This window comes from Hesperophylax consimilis, chromosome 8, assembly GCF_061612785.1.
Source record: "Hesperophylax consimilis isolate HC1 chromosome 8, BYU_Hcon_1.0, whole genome shotgun sequence".
Taxonomy (NCBI): Eukaryota; Metazoa; Arthropoda; class Insecta; order Trichoptera; family Limnephilidae; genus Hesperophylax; species Hesperophylax consimilis.
The window spans coordinates 27,546,837-27,562,564 of NC_142843.1; the positions used below are offsets into that span (position 1 = coordinate 27,546,837).

The 15,728-nt window shown below is 36.0% G+C and overlaps 1 protein-coding gene across 4 annotated transcripts in view; it reads right to left on the minus strand.

The window, feature by feature from the left end:
- Positions 1 to 159: 159 nt before the first annotated feature.
- Positions 160 to 15,728, minus strand: part of osp (myosin phosphatase Rho interacting protein outspread) — a 394,176-nt gene continuing 378,607 nt past the window's right edge. The window contains exons 10-18 of one of the 4 annotated variants that reach the window (XM_089634040.1): positions 12,082 to 15,602; positions 11,787 to 11,988; positions 9,202 to 9,527; positions 8,386 to 8,556; positions 7,488 to 7,640; positions 7,043 to 7,133; positions 6,403 to 6,499; positions 5,017 to 5,133; positions 160 to 1,605 (exon numbers count right to left, since the gene is read on the minus strand). In XM_089634040.1, the coding sequence (XP_089490166.1) occupies positions 1,493 to 1,605; positions 5,017 to 5,133; positions 6,403 to 6,499; positions 7,043 to 7,133; positions 7,488 to 7,640; positions 8,386 to 8,556; positions 9,202 to 9,527; positions 11,787 to 11,988; positions 12,082 to 15,602 (4,791 nt within the window). In that variant the 3' untranslated portion in view covers positions 160 to 1,492. Of the gene's footprint in view, positions 1,606 to 5,016; positions 5,134 to 6,402; positions 6,500 to 7,042; positions 7,134 to 7,487; positions 7,656 to 8,385; positions 8,557 to 9,201; positions 9,528 to 11,786; positions 11,989 to 12,081; positions 15,603 to 15,728 lie in introns of all 4 variants that reach the window. The other 3 variants (XM_089634039.1, XM_089634041.1, XM_089634042.1) reach the window with 3 other exon arrangements.

The following is a 15,728-nucleotide window of genomic DNA, read 5'->3' on the forward strand; positions in this document are numbered from 1 at the left end:
TTGGGATTGGTAAAACAGGAAACTGTATAAGGTTTACCATTTTAAAGTTAAGTAAATCTGGCAACAGATGGCTCTAAACCAATATTTTGTTTTTTTTATTATTTACAATTACAATTCAATAAATAAAACATCTTTTTATTTTTAATATGTATTGCCTTTATTATAAATATGATGGATTTACCGTTCTGCTGGTGTGTGTAAATATTATACAAGCAAATCACGTGAGGTGAGTATTTAGATAAAGTAACATTTTTGAAATGCCAAAGAATATACTTTAAATAATATTATCAAACTGGTTTCTTTTTCCTCCAATAACAGGTCTTCAGTAAATATTGATGAATAATAGAAGTTTAGTGTAGGACACACATTTGTTAAAACACAAACAAATATAAGCAAACTCGTATCTACATAAACTATAATGAAAACGAAAACATTAAATAACTTTAAAATAAAGTTAGTTACAATATTATTAATAAATTGAAATGTAACAATGTGAATTAACTATACATAACAAGGTGACTATAAGGTTGATATAATTAATATTTTCAAAACTCATGAACTCTACATAATGAACAATTTAAACTAAATATTTTAAAAAGAAATATACACAAAGCAAGAGGAGGATGAAATTTAAGACTTTTCGATAATATGATACCTAACCAATAAATTCATATATGATAATTTGTAAACATGTGTAGAAATATTTTAAAGTGACCTTACAACAATATCGTAAGTTATTATTTTTAATAAAACATTTACAGTTTAACCTTAACTTTATATTATCAAAAAATCAGGTGGGTGGGGTGAAAATAGAACAAATGTGCAATAAATAATGCCCTAAACCGATTATGGTACAGTTACATCAGCTGATTCAAGTTGTAAGAGAGCTTCAACCCGATACACTTCAAACTGGTCACTGTTTCCTAAACCTAATTTAAATATAACATACTCTATAAAGGCGGTATTATTTGGTAACAAGGTATTCAAACATAACTCCAAATCCACTCGTAATGAATAACATATCAAAATTACAATCCACAAAACCTTATTCTTTTTCAAAAGAATTTATATAAAACAAACACCACATCAACACACTTTAAACGTTATAATCACTAAAAGAAACTAATGACTTTTAGACATTTCGATTTTAAAGAAAACATTCAATAAGTTACATTATTTCGATGTGCCCTCCATAACACTACTTTTACAAACAAAAAAAAAACAGAGAACTTAAAGGCAGTTTTTTTCCTAGTTTTTCATAATAAACTTGATAATCAATAAATTTTTTTAGTAAAATCTGTTACATAGCTATCAAACTTTAAACTTAACTTCTGTTAAGTAACAAATTTGGTGGTATGTAATACATATTATTAAAGTTCTTTATGTTGGGCAAGCCGATTTAATGGTTGATTAGATCACTCGAGCATTTGTTCTAGGAAGTATCTAAAGCTTGGTTTGATAAGGGAAAGGGATAGTAAGTGAGTGCGGCAGTTCACAGTTCGAAGCGTTTCTTGCGCTCTGCAACTATCCCCACCAGGGGAGAGTTGGAGGCACGCCTCGATGACACCGAGCAGCGCGATACACGCGGTGGGAACCCGCTCAGTTCTGGAATAAAACAAACATTCATTCAAATTCAAGATAAATAAATACATTTTTAACCATTGCACTTGCCACACATGTAAAGGGAAATATTTAAAAAATAAATATTACATTAACTGCACACAGCAGGCCCTGAGGAAAATAAAATCCCTCGGGTCCTGTCATTTGTGCAGATCATAGACATATGAATATTAGTAGACCTGTCCTAAGTGATTAAAAGCGTATTATTCCCCACTCCCTATACCGGTTCCATTGGAGCCGGCTGGGCTCGGGTATGGCTTCCCGTGAATCTTGAGAATGTGACGTCATCATTCTTGTTCGAACTAGCGTCGAGCTATGGTCGAGGCATTTTATGAAATAACACGGCAAAATAGTGGCTTGTGATATGAAAACTTGTAAAAATAGATGTGAAAAAGAGAATAAACCCAATAAATTGTCGTATTACATTCCATATGTAAGCATCATTTTAAGCTTATTCACGTCGTATAATATGAATCAGTTGTAGAAACATATACTATCACATCGAGCCAACATTGGTCGAATGTAGCGATTCTCAAGTGTGCGCATCGTTGTTACTGGGAAGTAAATTATGAACACTTATAAAAGTGTCTTAACTAAATACGTAAACAAAATATTCGACTCTGAAAATAGAAGAAATTTTTTTTTGCCGAATTTGGACTTCGCAAATTTGTTCATAACGTGGCGAGTAATTTTCGCTCCCATGTAAAAATGTCTATTCATTCAAAAGCAGATTTTACTTAAGAACTAAATGGTGATATTATAATGCGAGATGCCTATATACTGTCAGATTGATTTATTGACGAATCACAGTCAGCTTTACCCCCTTTGTTCTTCAACAGTTGATTTTACCCCTCACCTTTAATTTCTAGTCTATATATTCATATGTCTGTGGTGCAGATGCTTTGTGGAGGGTACTTTCTTACCAATAATGGATGGCCCATCTCCCATGTTTTTATTATCAATGCTATTGCCATTGGAAGCAAAAAAATTCTACAGCCAACACAGGTGTAATGTTCCAAATTATTTTGCAGTCATATAAATAATAATATTAATTGGAATCGTGAATATCCTGGAATATGTATTACAATGTTTTTGGTGAAATCATTTTTATCAGTAAGTGCAGAATTTTTTTAAATTTTGTAATATCCAACTAAACAGGCAGTTATTTCCCTTTACCTCTGCCACCCATTCCCTAAACCTTCTACATGTTAATGTTATTAAAAAGTAAGTGGGTATTGACAAGAATTCTAGATAATGCCCTTACCAGAAAATGGAAAACTGCTTTGTTGATAAATGGCTATATAATAATATAATTATGTATAATAAATCAGGTTTTTTTTTAATGTTTATGGCTTTCACCCTTCAAGGGTGTTCTAGGCCATCATTTCAAATTATGGAGAGAGGGAAGGTGAATTTATATATTAATTTTGTTTAAATTGGCAATTTTTAAATTATATGGAGATTGGAGTCGAATTCAGACTTAGAAGAGATGAGATGTTGAATGGAGGGGAGGCAATTTTAGATAAGGCTTGATAGAAGAGAAGATAATAGAGGATACACAACCAAAAAATGTGTGACATAATTTTCCCTCTTCTAGACCACAGAATGTATAATCTGAGGAGCAGAGATGTGCAAAATGGGTACCCAAAACCATTTGAAATGCAAAATAGAAATGGGTCAAAACTTTTCCATTTGAAAATGCAAAATGCAAAATGGTTTTTAGAAAAGCATTTCAAATGCAAAATGCAAAATACCTATTTTCAAAATGCATTGAAAAAATGCAAAATGGTTTCTCAGGTCAAACAATTAAAATAATTATAGAATTTTTAAACAATTTTGTCATTCAATAATGGACATCAATGTAGAACAAACATATCACATGATGGTAAATCCAAAAACACCACGACTACAGATTATGAAACCACAAAAATTTTGCGCGGGACTAATGTTGCCAACGTAAAAACATAGAAACTACTATCTAACATTTAATATTACAGCGTCATGGCCCCATGTTCAGTATTTGAAGTAGTATTTTTTGTAATGGTATCACTCAATTGCCAGGGCTCCTACAAGGGAGCAACTTGACAAATGTAAATTATCTCTCATAGCGAGGTTGAGGACCGACTGATATTTGGGGCTTATGAAAAAAAGATGAGTAGAGATAGCAGGAAGAATGTTGCAAAAAAGCATTTAAAATGGAAAATGCATTGAGAAAAGCATTTAAAATGCAAAATGGTTTTTAGAAAAGCATTTAAAATGCAAAATGGAAAATACCCATTTTGCATTTCCATTTGAAATGGATTTATTTGAAATAAAGCACATCTCTGCTGAGGAGTCAAACACTTAAATTTTAAAAAGGTGAGAAGGAACAAAACATTGTCCAATCTTCATTCGAATAAGTGAGGAAATTTATTTTTTGGAGAAATGGGGGAATTGTTGAAACCACGGTTTTGATGGGATAGTCCTTTGTAATTGAGACATAGCAGGCTCCCTTGGATTGACTAGTAATATGCCAATACTCTGACCAAACATTGCGGAATCTGTCTTTGATGATAGAAAAAGTGTCAAATAGAGGATAAATCGGGTTAACAATCGCAAAATGAATATAAGTGATAATAAATTATCAAAAGTGAGATTTTCAAAATAACAATAGCATTCCAAAATTAAAGCAAGCAAGAACAATATAAGAATTAAAATGTGCACCTCCATGAAACCAAAGGTTCCGACCACAATTTGAGAAAAAATTATGAATTTTACATAAATTATTTTCATGTGAAATGACAAAAAGTGGGGTGACAAAAATGTTTTAACATTTGTCTAAAAAAATGTTTTTTTTTTCGTTATCCGTAATATTATTTACTTATTTTACAGTGTATGGACGAAAAAACGTAAGGTGAGCCATTTTTAAAACTTTTTTATGTTTGTCTTCAAAGATTTTACATTTATAAATTTATGTTTTTTTTTCTAGCAATAAAATTTGTCAGCTTATTTCATCACCTTTCAAAAACAGTTTGTAGTTTTAAGATGTATTCAGAAATATTAAATTTATTTAGATTTTATTGCAAAGCGGAAATACACATAAATTCTCCGACCTTCTGACAGCCTCTTAGAAATATAATGATCCGAATGCCAGAGGCCTGAGGGGTTAAATGTACTGTTCAAGTATTTTGCTTCTGATATCGGCCTTTTACATTTCAACGTTGTTCTTTTTTTAAAGCTGGGGGAGTGGTAAGTATGAAACAAGTAATAATAGATGGTACCTTAAAATTGTGTAAAAATGCATTTTTTAAATAAATAAAAACACATGAGAGATTGATGAGCAAGGGATTAGTTACATGATGGTAGTCATTCAAATGAAATGAAGAAAGGAAAGCAAATGAACGAAGTGATATTAACCTGTACTGGTGACAGCCGAAGGTTCCTTGTACTTTCTGTCTTTGCAAACTGTATTTTGGTTTTGCGCACCACCGACTTTGCGGGCTCCAGTGTCAACTGATTGAGTTTTGTTGCCTTCTGAAATGGTTATTAATGAAATTGAAGAATTTTCATATAAACCTTTCAAGTATACTTTAAATCTATTAGTAATAACGTAACTTAAGAATTTTTTTAAACATAAAACAATAACATAAAATATTGCAATAAAATAACTCAGTCAAAAGTATCTCACATGATAAATCATAGATAATTAGCGAATCAATCTAAAGATTGACTATATAAATATTATTATCATGTTTCATGAACAGTTGAAACTATGTACAAAGATTTAACTGCAAAATAATATTATTAGGTTATAAGGCTAAAATGAAATACGACAAAAAGTCCATTGCAATAATAAAATATAGCTACTTGTATGGATCCAATCGATAATGATTCTAAATCCTTCAGATTAAAACATCGATTCAATAAACTTTGGTTCATTATAGATTATGTAATGGTAAAAAAATTTTGGATGACAATAAAAGCAGCGTAATTTTCTCAAAATTTAGTCTTGAATTTCAAATCAACATAGTCTATATATATCTAAATAGTCTGCATACTTCATTTGACTAAAAAAAGCTTATCCCGTAAACCAAATATTATAATAATTTGAAGTGTCCTCAAAATCCACCGGTTTGAAATAAAGGGTATAAGTGAATACTGAAGCAACCCCAAGTCTACTTAAAAGATTAAGGTAGCAGGTATGTAACACAAGAAAATACACACCTAAAGCACCTACTTAAAAATGCAAAAAATTATGTATGGTTATAAAATTTATTTAGTTCAAAGAGAGCATTGAAGCTAAGATGTTTTTTAGCAAGTCTAACGTCCAGTTGTTTTGCAGAAATTCACATGTGACAAAGTCGTCAAATGGCCATTCAGCGCCATATTTGACGGTTGAAAGGTTATTTGATAATCGCCGAATCTAGGTGCATTTCAGCTCCCTATCAAATTGTAAAGGTTAGGACGGGTTGTTTCGGAGAATTTGAACAATTCATCAAATTTCAACGTTTTATTTCGGGTTCTGTGAAAGTCCTCTTCAAGTTCTGTATTATATCATTATAGGCTAGTTGCTTGACAGAACTGAATTAAAAACAGAACTTGAAAAAATGTGATAAATTGTTCAAATTCTCCAAAACAACACATCGTTAACCTAACAATGTGATAGTTGTCAGCATTTAACGGAAACCTTTCAACTGTCAAAATAAAGAAAATGGCGCTGAACGGCCATTTGATGACATCGTCACACGTGAATTCTGTAACTGGGCCTTCAGTTACGTACAAATGAAGTGATGATTATCTTACCTGTGGCGATGGCATTTTGCCAGACAGTTGCCAGATGTCTAAGGTGGTCCCATAAAGGTGTGCTGGGAGTAGAAAGTCCAGTCGTACCCTGCCCATGCTATTAGTACAATAATACCAAGCTCCATTTATCAACATGAGATGAATTAAAAATCAATGATGATTCCCTCAGATTGACATGCTGTTAAAATGTATTGATGATCTCAAACCAGACAGTTATTAAATAATGATTAATCGTGATGAAACTGAATTTGTTAAAAAAATTTGGTTTGTGAATCTGAGAGAAACATCGTAAATAGCTCTTAGGTTGATCTTAGAGAAGTGCGAATATTTAAGTACTGATTGTAAAATCGGATAATATTGAATTCAGTTTTTAAAGTAAGTTTTAATAAACTAATTAGAAGACAAACTATTGTGAATAAAGTAACTAAAAGTTTATGGCAAGAAAAAGTTTTCCATCAAATAAATATTCTCTGGACATTATAAATAGGTATATTAAAAATAAAAAATGCGTTCAGCGCCCTTAGTGCATGCACTATCACCAAATTGAAAAAATTAGAAAAAGTAAATGAAACAACTAAAGGCATTATTTGTTTTAGAAAATAAGAATGAATGGTTATTAAAGTTGGAGTGGTTAACTTACTGGAGAGGAACTGTCCCTCATTCCGTTCACAATCTCTGAATTGCTCATCTCGTTCATTTCAGACATGAGATGGGCACGCAGTTGCTTGTTTCTGAAAACAAATTATCAACAATCATTATTTTAAAAATCAATAACTTTAAATTGTTATTTTCCTACAAAAAAGGAATTTGCAGACAGTACGAATCAACATCATTTGGCTTTCCTTAACCCTTTCTGTCACTGTTCCATTTTGATAGGAAGAGAGTTATACAATGGAAGAGCCATATTGTTTTGGAACCAGGAGGCATTGTTAAACACTCAATGACAACCCAGGTGAACTCTTTTTGAAAAACTGGAGATATAATAATAGACTTATAGGATGTGCGCTTACGGGAGTTATGAACTGAAAAGTAAATTATGTAATGGTAAATCATATACCAAATAATCAGTAGTATAAATTTAGAACCTGGCGTCGAGCTGCATGATGTGTTGCTGTGCCTGAGTGAGTTGCTGCGTCACGTTGCACAGCTTTTCCTCGAGGGCAGCCGACTCCACGCACTTGGAAGAGTACTTCTCCGACAGCGAGAGGATTTCCTGCTTGATCTCCTCCAGTTCCTCCCTAACACACACAAAACTGTCCACTTAGGTTTTAATTGCACAAGTTTTAAAGGAATCCAGAAGGAAGGTGTAAAGGAAATGAGTTGACTCAAGAAGAACTAACTAGATCAGTGGTTCCCAATTAGTTTTCCTGAGTACCCCTTTGAGAAAGAGCCCAAACTCACATACCTCTTGTTGCCAAATTGTCCAAACAGTCCGTACAGTGTCCGTACAGTATGTGTGCGTACCCCTACAAGTACCCATGGGGGTTTGCGTACCAATAATTGGGAACCACTGACCTAGATAATATTGTTTTGCTCTGTACAAGAGGTTAAAGCAAGTCTACGGTTGGAATGATCTTCGCAACAATGGAATACATTATTTGAACTGCATACAATAAAACAGGATAAAATTTGTTTTAGGACCCCACTAAAAGCAATAAAGAAGAAACGCATTTGTCCATTTTAGCAATGACTAGGTGCCATGAATGCTTCGATTATACTTTCTAAGTATGTTGAATTTAATGAATTAAATAATAAAAATGCATTATTATTGTTTCATTATAGACAAAAGATGAGTGTGAGATGTGCAGCATATAAAAAATATGTAAATAGATTTTTTTTGTAGATTGCATAAGTGTTTAAAATAAATATGGATATCTGTAATATTGTTTATTTCGGAACACTCAATTAAAAACATATTACAGAAAAACGTGTCAACATAGACAAGAACATAGAGAAGAAAGTGAGCACATGTCATAAACTTACTGATGCCTCGAGTGCAGCTGGACGTCGCCACCTTGCTGGCTGCGGGAAGCAAAGTCCCGCTTGAACTTGCTGACCTCTCGGTGCACGTCGCTCTCATGTGCCTTGCGCATGGCGTCCAGTGCTGCCAGGGTGGCTTGCGTCTCCTCTGCCAGTGCTTGCTCCTTTTCCACTCTGGAATAAGAAAATACCCTTTATATACATGTTAAAATACTAACCATTAAAAATAAGCCTTTTATACGAAAATAGGCAAATAATGAGAAGTACCTAGCTATCTCATTTATTAAAGGAATATTGTTAATTGCGCCAAAAACATCTCCCTTCTTCTCATAAATAACACATGTAACAGAAGAAATGTTATAACAGAGCTCTTAGTGGCGCCAATTTTCCCCAATTTGTTCATGAACTCACCTGTGGCGAGAGCCACATATGTACCTCCTAAATGCAGTTGAACAAAAGATCAATATGTTTTTCATGTCCGATAACGCACTTACAAGGTTTTTGGCACAATACATTGTTTAAACGGTACAATTATAACGTCTCAGACCCATGATTAATATTATTAAAATAATGTACAAATTGAATTGAATAAATAAATAAATTTGCGTACTACACCGACCCATAAAATGAATTGTAATTTCACTTTCCTGAGTATTCAACCCACAATCGCTGGACCCAGAACAAGACTAACTGCAATACCAAAGAGCAGGTCAGTTCAGCCGACTGTTTTATCAGCAAAGCTAACCATGTTCTCAAAATGAAATGCTGAAGCCTTTGAAAATAACAGATTAATAATAAGACATTGACAATAAAACTAACTTTAACTGTTCCCTTTCGGCGCGGTGCTTGTCTTCCAACTCCTGAATGATCCTCCGGTGCGAGCTCTCCATGGCCAGTAGCCCCTTCTCACACAGCACACGCAGCTGCTCAATCTCGGCCTGGTAGCGCTGGCGGATGGAGTCACCCTGCAGGTCGGCGTTGATGGACTTGTGGTAGGCGGAGCGCAGCTGCTCCAGCTGCTGGGAGTACTCCGAGTCCAGGGTGCCGAGGCGGCGCTCCAGCCGACGGGCGCGCTCCTTCAGCTGATGCTGCTCCTGCTCGTGCTGCACCTTGAGGTGCTGGCATTCCGATTGGTGGTCGCTTATCTGAAAGGAAAACAAACTTTATAAGATTTACATCATAATATACCTAATTATATAACATTATTGGCATTTCATTTCATATTAAAGAAAAAAGTCTTTTCCACTAGGCTATCAATAATTCCAAGCTTTAGTAGGTTCATCAGATTTACCACTTGGAGAGGTCAAAGGGACTCCCCAAAGCAGCCTCTCTAGATTTGGCACGCCATGCAGCTGGTGGGCAGGCACGTCCTGAACACACCTCACCTGATTGACTTGGGCACACCTGCTAAATCAGCAAACGTAGCAAACCACTTGAGGTGATCTATGGCAGAGGTGTTGGTTATCCAATAAATGGTTCCCGGGGCGGCGGAACCCAAACCCGCCTCCCGATTTGGTAATAACACTGGTCAACACATTTTTTGTCCCTTTAACGAAAGTAGCCAAATCTGACAGGAAATTTTACGCTGATTTCAGATATGTGATTAGTTTTTTTCTATCACTTCAGGTTTTTATGGGTTTTTAGTTTTACTAAAATGTGTATTAATTCATATTTATTCGTGAGTTATCATTGATTTTTTTTATAATATGGCAACACTAGGCTCGAATGTCATTTGAATATCACAAACATGAAAGAGAACTATGACAACATGAAGCTGCTGTTAACAAAAATTAAATATGTAAAATACGAATGGAAAATATGTGGTGATCTAAAAGTAATAGTGCTCCTACTTGGACTGCAAGCGGGATACACAAAGTATTGTTGTTTTCTGACAGGAAAGACCAAGGACTGACCTACTAGAAAGCACCTTGAACCTGGCACGAAGAATGTTCAACATGCTCCCTTAGTAAAATCTAAAGATATATTACTTTCACCCTTACACATCAAATTGGGTTTGATGAATTTTTTTTAAAGGCTTGTCTAAGGATGGAAATGGCATGATTTACTTAAAGAAAAAGTTTCCTAAGATCAGCGACGCAAAAATTAAAGAAGGAATATTCGTGGGACCACAAATAAGGGAGATCTTGACTGATCCGAATTTTATAACATTGTTGAGAACAGTCGAGCTAGCCGCTTGGTCAGCCTTCAAGAATGTTGTCGAGAACTTTCTTGGAAGTCATGAAAGTGAAGACTATATCAGCATTGTGTCTGAAATGCTCATGGCCTATAAAATATGGGATGTAACATGTCACTAAAAATACACTTCCTTCACTCTCATTTAAATTTTTTCCCCGAAAATAAGGGAGATGTCAGTGACGAGCACGGCGAACGATTTCACCAGGACATTGCGGCTATGGAAAAGTGATACCAAGGAAAGTGGAGTCCATCTATGCTAGCAGACTATTGCTGGACCCTGCAGAGAGACTCTCAAGATACTCACAAGCGCAAATCAGGAGCAAAAAAAATTAAATTGAATTAGTTTTGAAATTTTGTTAAGTAAGTACCCGTCATACTATGGAAGAATTATGCAAAAAAACATTGTTAAATAATAAAAAACCCTGACCTATAAAATTTTTTTTTGTTTCATTTTGTGTTTATGGATACTAAATACATATAAAAAAATTGGCTATGCTTAAGGGACTGCACTTAAAAAAATAAATGTCGACCAGTGTAATTAATAATTTTTATTACCATGGTTGAGGAAAGCATCTATGTACTTTAAAGTTGGGTCCGAGGAGTAAATATTTTGACAAGACGATGTACCAAATCATAAATTATATACAATAATTGCATTCCTAGTTGTACCAAGCGTAACTAGCCATAAAAATATTCTTTGGGCACTCCTAGAAAGAAACTAAGGCAGAGAATGCTAAAATGTTATGTGTGGTCGGTCTTGTTGTATGGATGTGAAACATGGACCTTGAAAGTAAATACCATGAACAGGTTAGAGGCTTTTGAAATGTGGCTTCACCGGAGAATACTCAAAGTACCATGGACCGACATGATCACCAACACAGAAATTCTCAGGCGGGCTAGAGCAGAGAGAGAACTGCTTAGATTAATAAAAATCAGGAAAATTTCATATCTGGGTCATGTACTTCGAGGGGAGAAGTATCACTTGCTCCAGTTAATTTTGAAAGGCAAGATAGAGGGTCGCAGAGGGCCTGGTAGGAGACAAATGTCTTGGCTGCGAAACATACGAGAGTGGACCGGCATTAGAAGTGTGGAGGAGCTATTCCGGGCAGCGCAAGACAAAGAGACATTTTCAAGAGTGATCGCCAACGTCGGGGGGACCTGATACGGCACATAAAGAAGAAGAAAGAAATAATCTGGAGAATAGTAACCTGCTGCTTGAGTTGCTGTGCCTCCGCTTCACTCCTCTGCGCCCTCCGCTGAGCCGACTTGTGTTGCTGTTGCAGACTGCTCACCAGCTCCTCAGCTGTCCTTGCTCTGCCCCGAACCAGCTCTAGGCTCCTCTTGCTCTCCGCCGCTTTGTCCTGCTCCGTCTTCAGAATGGCCAGGGTCTCCTCATGCTCTGATCGTAACCTGAAATTAGTTTAATGGAATGTTAATATAAGATACTTTGGGATATTTGAATAAAGAGGGTTTTAGATTACAAAATTAACATTATATATTTACCTGCTAATAGCATTTTGCAAGCGCAGACAATGTTGACAGGGAATATGACTAGACAACGCCTCTACACTCTTTTTCAACGATTCGCATAGATCCAAAACACCTTGAACTTGTGAATTGTTTTCAGATTCTCGGTTAATATTTTCCTTGTTTTCAGAATCATCGTTGATTTGAAGATGCAGGCGCTTTACTACCATCTCCACTTGTCTCAAGGCATCTCGGATTTTTGTTAAATCTTCCTTATTTTCTGCGTATTCGTCTGAGAAAAGGGCTCTGCATTCGTTGGAAAAGTGTTGGAACAGATAAATAAATTCAGCTTCTTGCGTTGGATCGGAATCAAGAGAGGCGACGATGTTATCTGATTCGGTTAATTTATTCCATATTCCACTTTCTTCTTGCACTGGATTAGAAAATATACTTTGGCTGGGTTCCAACGGAGAGTTGCTGTCGTAGCCACCGGAGCAAACATAAATTTTAGCATCGATTAGAACTTTGTGAGCGATAACATCAGCCAGTTGATACAACAATTGGCGACTGTCAACACCGGGTCTGTCTTCAGTAATTGGCGACCTTAATCTAACACTCGTCAGGCACTCCTGATAATGACTAGTTATATCTGCAATGGCTGATTTCATTTCAATAGAAAGCTGTTCATGGGCAACTTGGAACCACCTCTCCAGAGCAGCCTGCTGGCTCGCTACCAAAGTAAATCTCGCCGTCTTCTCCGCGTTCAACTGCGTTGCATAATACTGAGCGCAGCGCGTCATTACATGAGAAATTTCAGAGTTGATTAGTTCATTGTTGACAATATCTTGGGCTTTATTCCAGGCTTCTTGAATTCTTATATTTTCTAAGTTTGTTCTTTGCTGATCAAAGTTCATTCCACTTTCAGGCTGACAATTGAGAGCTTCTATTAATAATGCTTTGGTAAGTTCTATCATCTTTTCTGATTTGTATTGATTGACTGAAATCGTTATATCTTTTTGTAAGGCTTTCAGCATTTCTAATTCTTTATTTTGTATTGTATTTTGCGACTGATTAATGCATTTGTCCAGTGTGCCATTATTCACTATATTAATTTTTCTAGATAGAATCTTGGCTAAGTAGTCCATTGAGGTTTTACATAAGGTTTGGCGTTTTATTTGAGAACCGTTTAATTTCGATTGAAGTGATGCGACCAATTGACTAGTTTCTTCCACTTCCGATTTAACCAATCTTTTAAATAAACCTTCTCCGTTAATGTCCGTAACAGCATCATTAATTCTGCTAATTAAGACTGCTTCATATGCCAGTTTTTCAGCAAGAAACTCTAGATTCCTTCGTTGATTTAGCTCTCCAGATTTCAGCAAAGTGCATTTCTTTTTGTTTATATCTTGAAGCTTCGTCCTCAATTGCAATTCCAGTTGATGCACAACATTTATAATGGAGTTATTAATATCACTGCCTTCGTAAATGCTTTCAAAGGGTAAGACACATTTATCTGTACAATCTTGTAGCTTTTTGCTGACATCGGTGAGGCAACGTTCTATTGTTTTCATGCTGTAACTTTTATCTAAAATTGGTGAAGGAGAACGGCGGTTTCGAGATGATCTGATAGCGCTAACTTGACAAATACATTCATTAACCTTATTCCTCGATGAGATGACTACATTCTCAAGACTCTGTAGCCTGTCCAATAAGTGCCTGTTTGGGGTGGTGTGACTTTCTGAGCTATCAGCACTGGGGATGTCATTGGCTATATGGTTCAATGACTCGCATGATACTGTGTAATCTCGTTTGCCTTCAAGAGCATTGCCTACTTTTGTTTCCAAAGAACTAAGACGAATCAACATTTTCATTGGTTCAGAGCTGGTCGCGCTGTCCAATGATTTTCTTCTCAATCTTGCAGAAAGTCTTTTCAGAGACTTGCTGTCACGTTCCTTCTCAGCAGATGGGGATTTTTCTTTCGTAGGAGATGGAGGTTTAGAAGGAGGTTGGATCACTGGTGTTGCGCTTGAGGCAATATTACCACCTTCCAAAATATTTATTTTATTTTCTAATTCTGATAACTTCTCTTCAACTTCTTTGCCAATCGAAAATGAATCTTTTCCTTTCAATGATAAACTTCTTCTCTTATCTCTGGATTCAGATTTCTGAAGTTTATGTTTGAGAGCTCTCACTTGTTTATCTGATGAAGACAATTTCTGAGTTAAATCTTGTATCCTAGCAGCCATCATGGATATTTGTGACTGGTTATTTTCTTCTCTTAATTCAATATCTCTTTGTAGGCTATGATTTGTAAGTTCCAATTCATCATACAAATTATGAGACTCCCTCAATTCTCTCTTCATGGCTCTGATTTCCTGAATGGCCTTCTCAAACCTGCATCGTAGTTCTTCATACTCTTCGATGACTCTATCCTTGTCCATTGATTCAAGTTCTTGGTCTAAATCAATATTGGCTAACTCGCTCAATGACTCCACACTTCTACCTTTTCGGATGATGGAAAGACTACTACCTCTTCCTTCCATATCTCTAAGCTTCATGAACAAAACCTCATTTTCCTCCGCTCCTCTAATGAGCCTGTCGTTTAGTTGTGAAAGTTCAGCTTGCAGTTGTTCTATAGCTTGTTGGCCATGTTCCAACTGCCTGTTTAATAATTCACAGTGCTCGGTTGACTCTCTGAAAAATGCTTCAGTTTCTGTAAGCTTACTTTCCCATTGACTTTTATCTTCATTGTACATTTTCTTAAGAGCTTCTAAGTTTTCAGCTTCTTTGGTTCTCCTGTTTAATTCATCTTCCGTGTGTTGTAGTGTGGCCAACAGATCATCAATTTTCTTTTCTCGAAGGACGGACTCGGTTTTAATTTGTCTTAACCGTTTTAGCTCCTTTTCTGCCGTATTCACATCATGTTGAGCAATCTTCAACTGCTTTCTGAGGTCCTCAATTTCGATAGCTTGTTTGTCTATGGTAGAAATGTATGAGGTTTTGATTGGTTTGAGGATATCGTCTTTTCGTATTTTATCAATAACAATGGGCGCATAAGGGTCTAATATTTCTCTGAAGGACCGCTCTTGAAGGTTATCTGTTTCATCGATATCTGAAGGAGGGGTATCATCAGATTGAGGAGAGGAAGGTATGGAGGAGCTGTGTTGAAGATTTCGAGAGCGGACTTTATCCTTAACTCGGGAGATGGGGTTGCGACTTAAAACTGGCGATGGAGGAAGTTGAGTAACTGAGTCGCCCCAGTCCACACTGTCTCTGCGCCCACCTTCTGAGGCAGTTCTGTACTCTTCATCAGAGGAGAACATTATCGATCTTGGAGTCATCGGAGTAATCGGTGTCATTGGTGCCGAAGGAATCAAGGATTCAGAGTTCTCGATGCTATCTTGTCTATCGATATTAATAACATGCTTTTCTGGATACATCTTCTCTGAGCAATCGGATGGATCAGGTAGCCCGGCAGTTCGTCGAATGGCTGACATCCAGTTGGCACGGATACCAGCAGTCAAAGCAGACAATGTGTACAGGCGATTGTCCCATGTCTGAAAACAAAAGAAAAATCATTAGATAACCGATAATTGCTTATAATGAAGACTTCATTACGAAGATGTCGATTATGGAATCGTTGATGTTGGTCTCAGGTTAGGTTAGGTTTGGTAAGGTAAGGT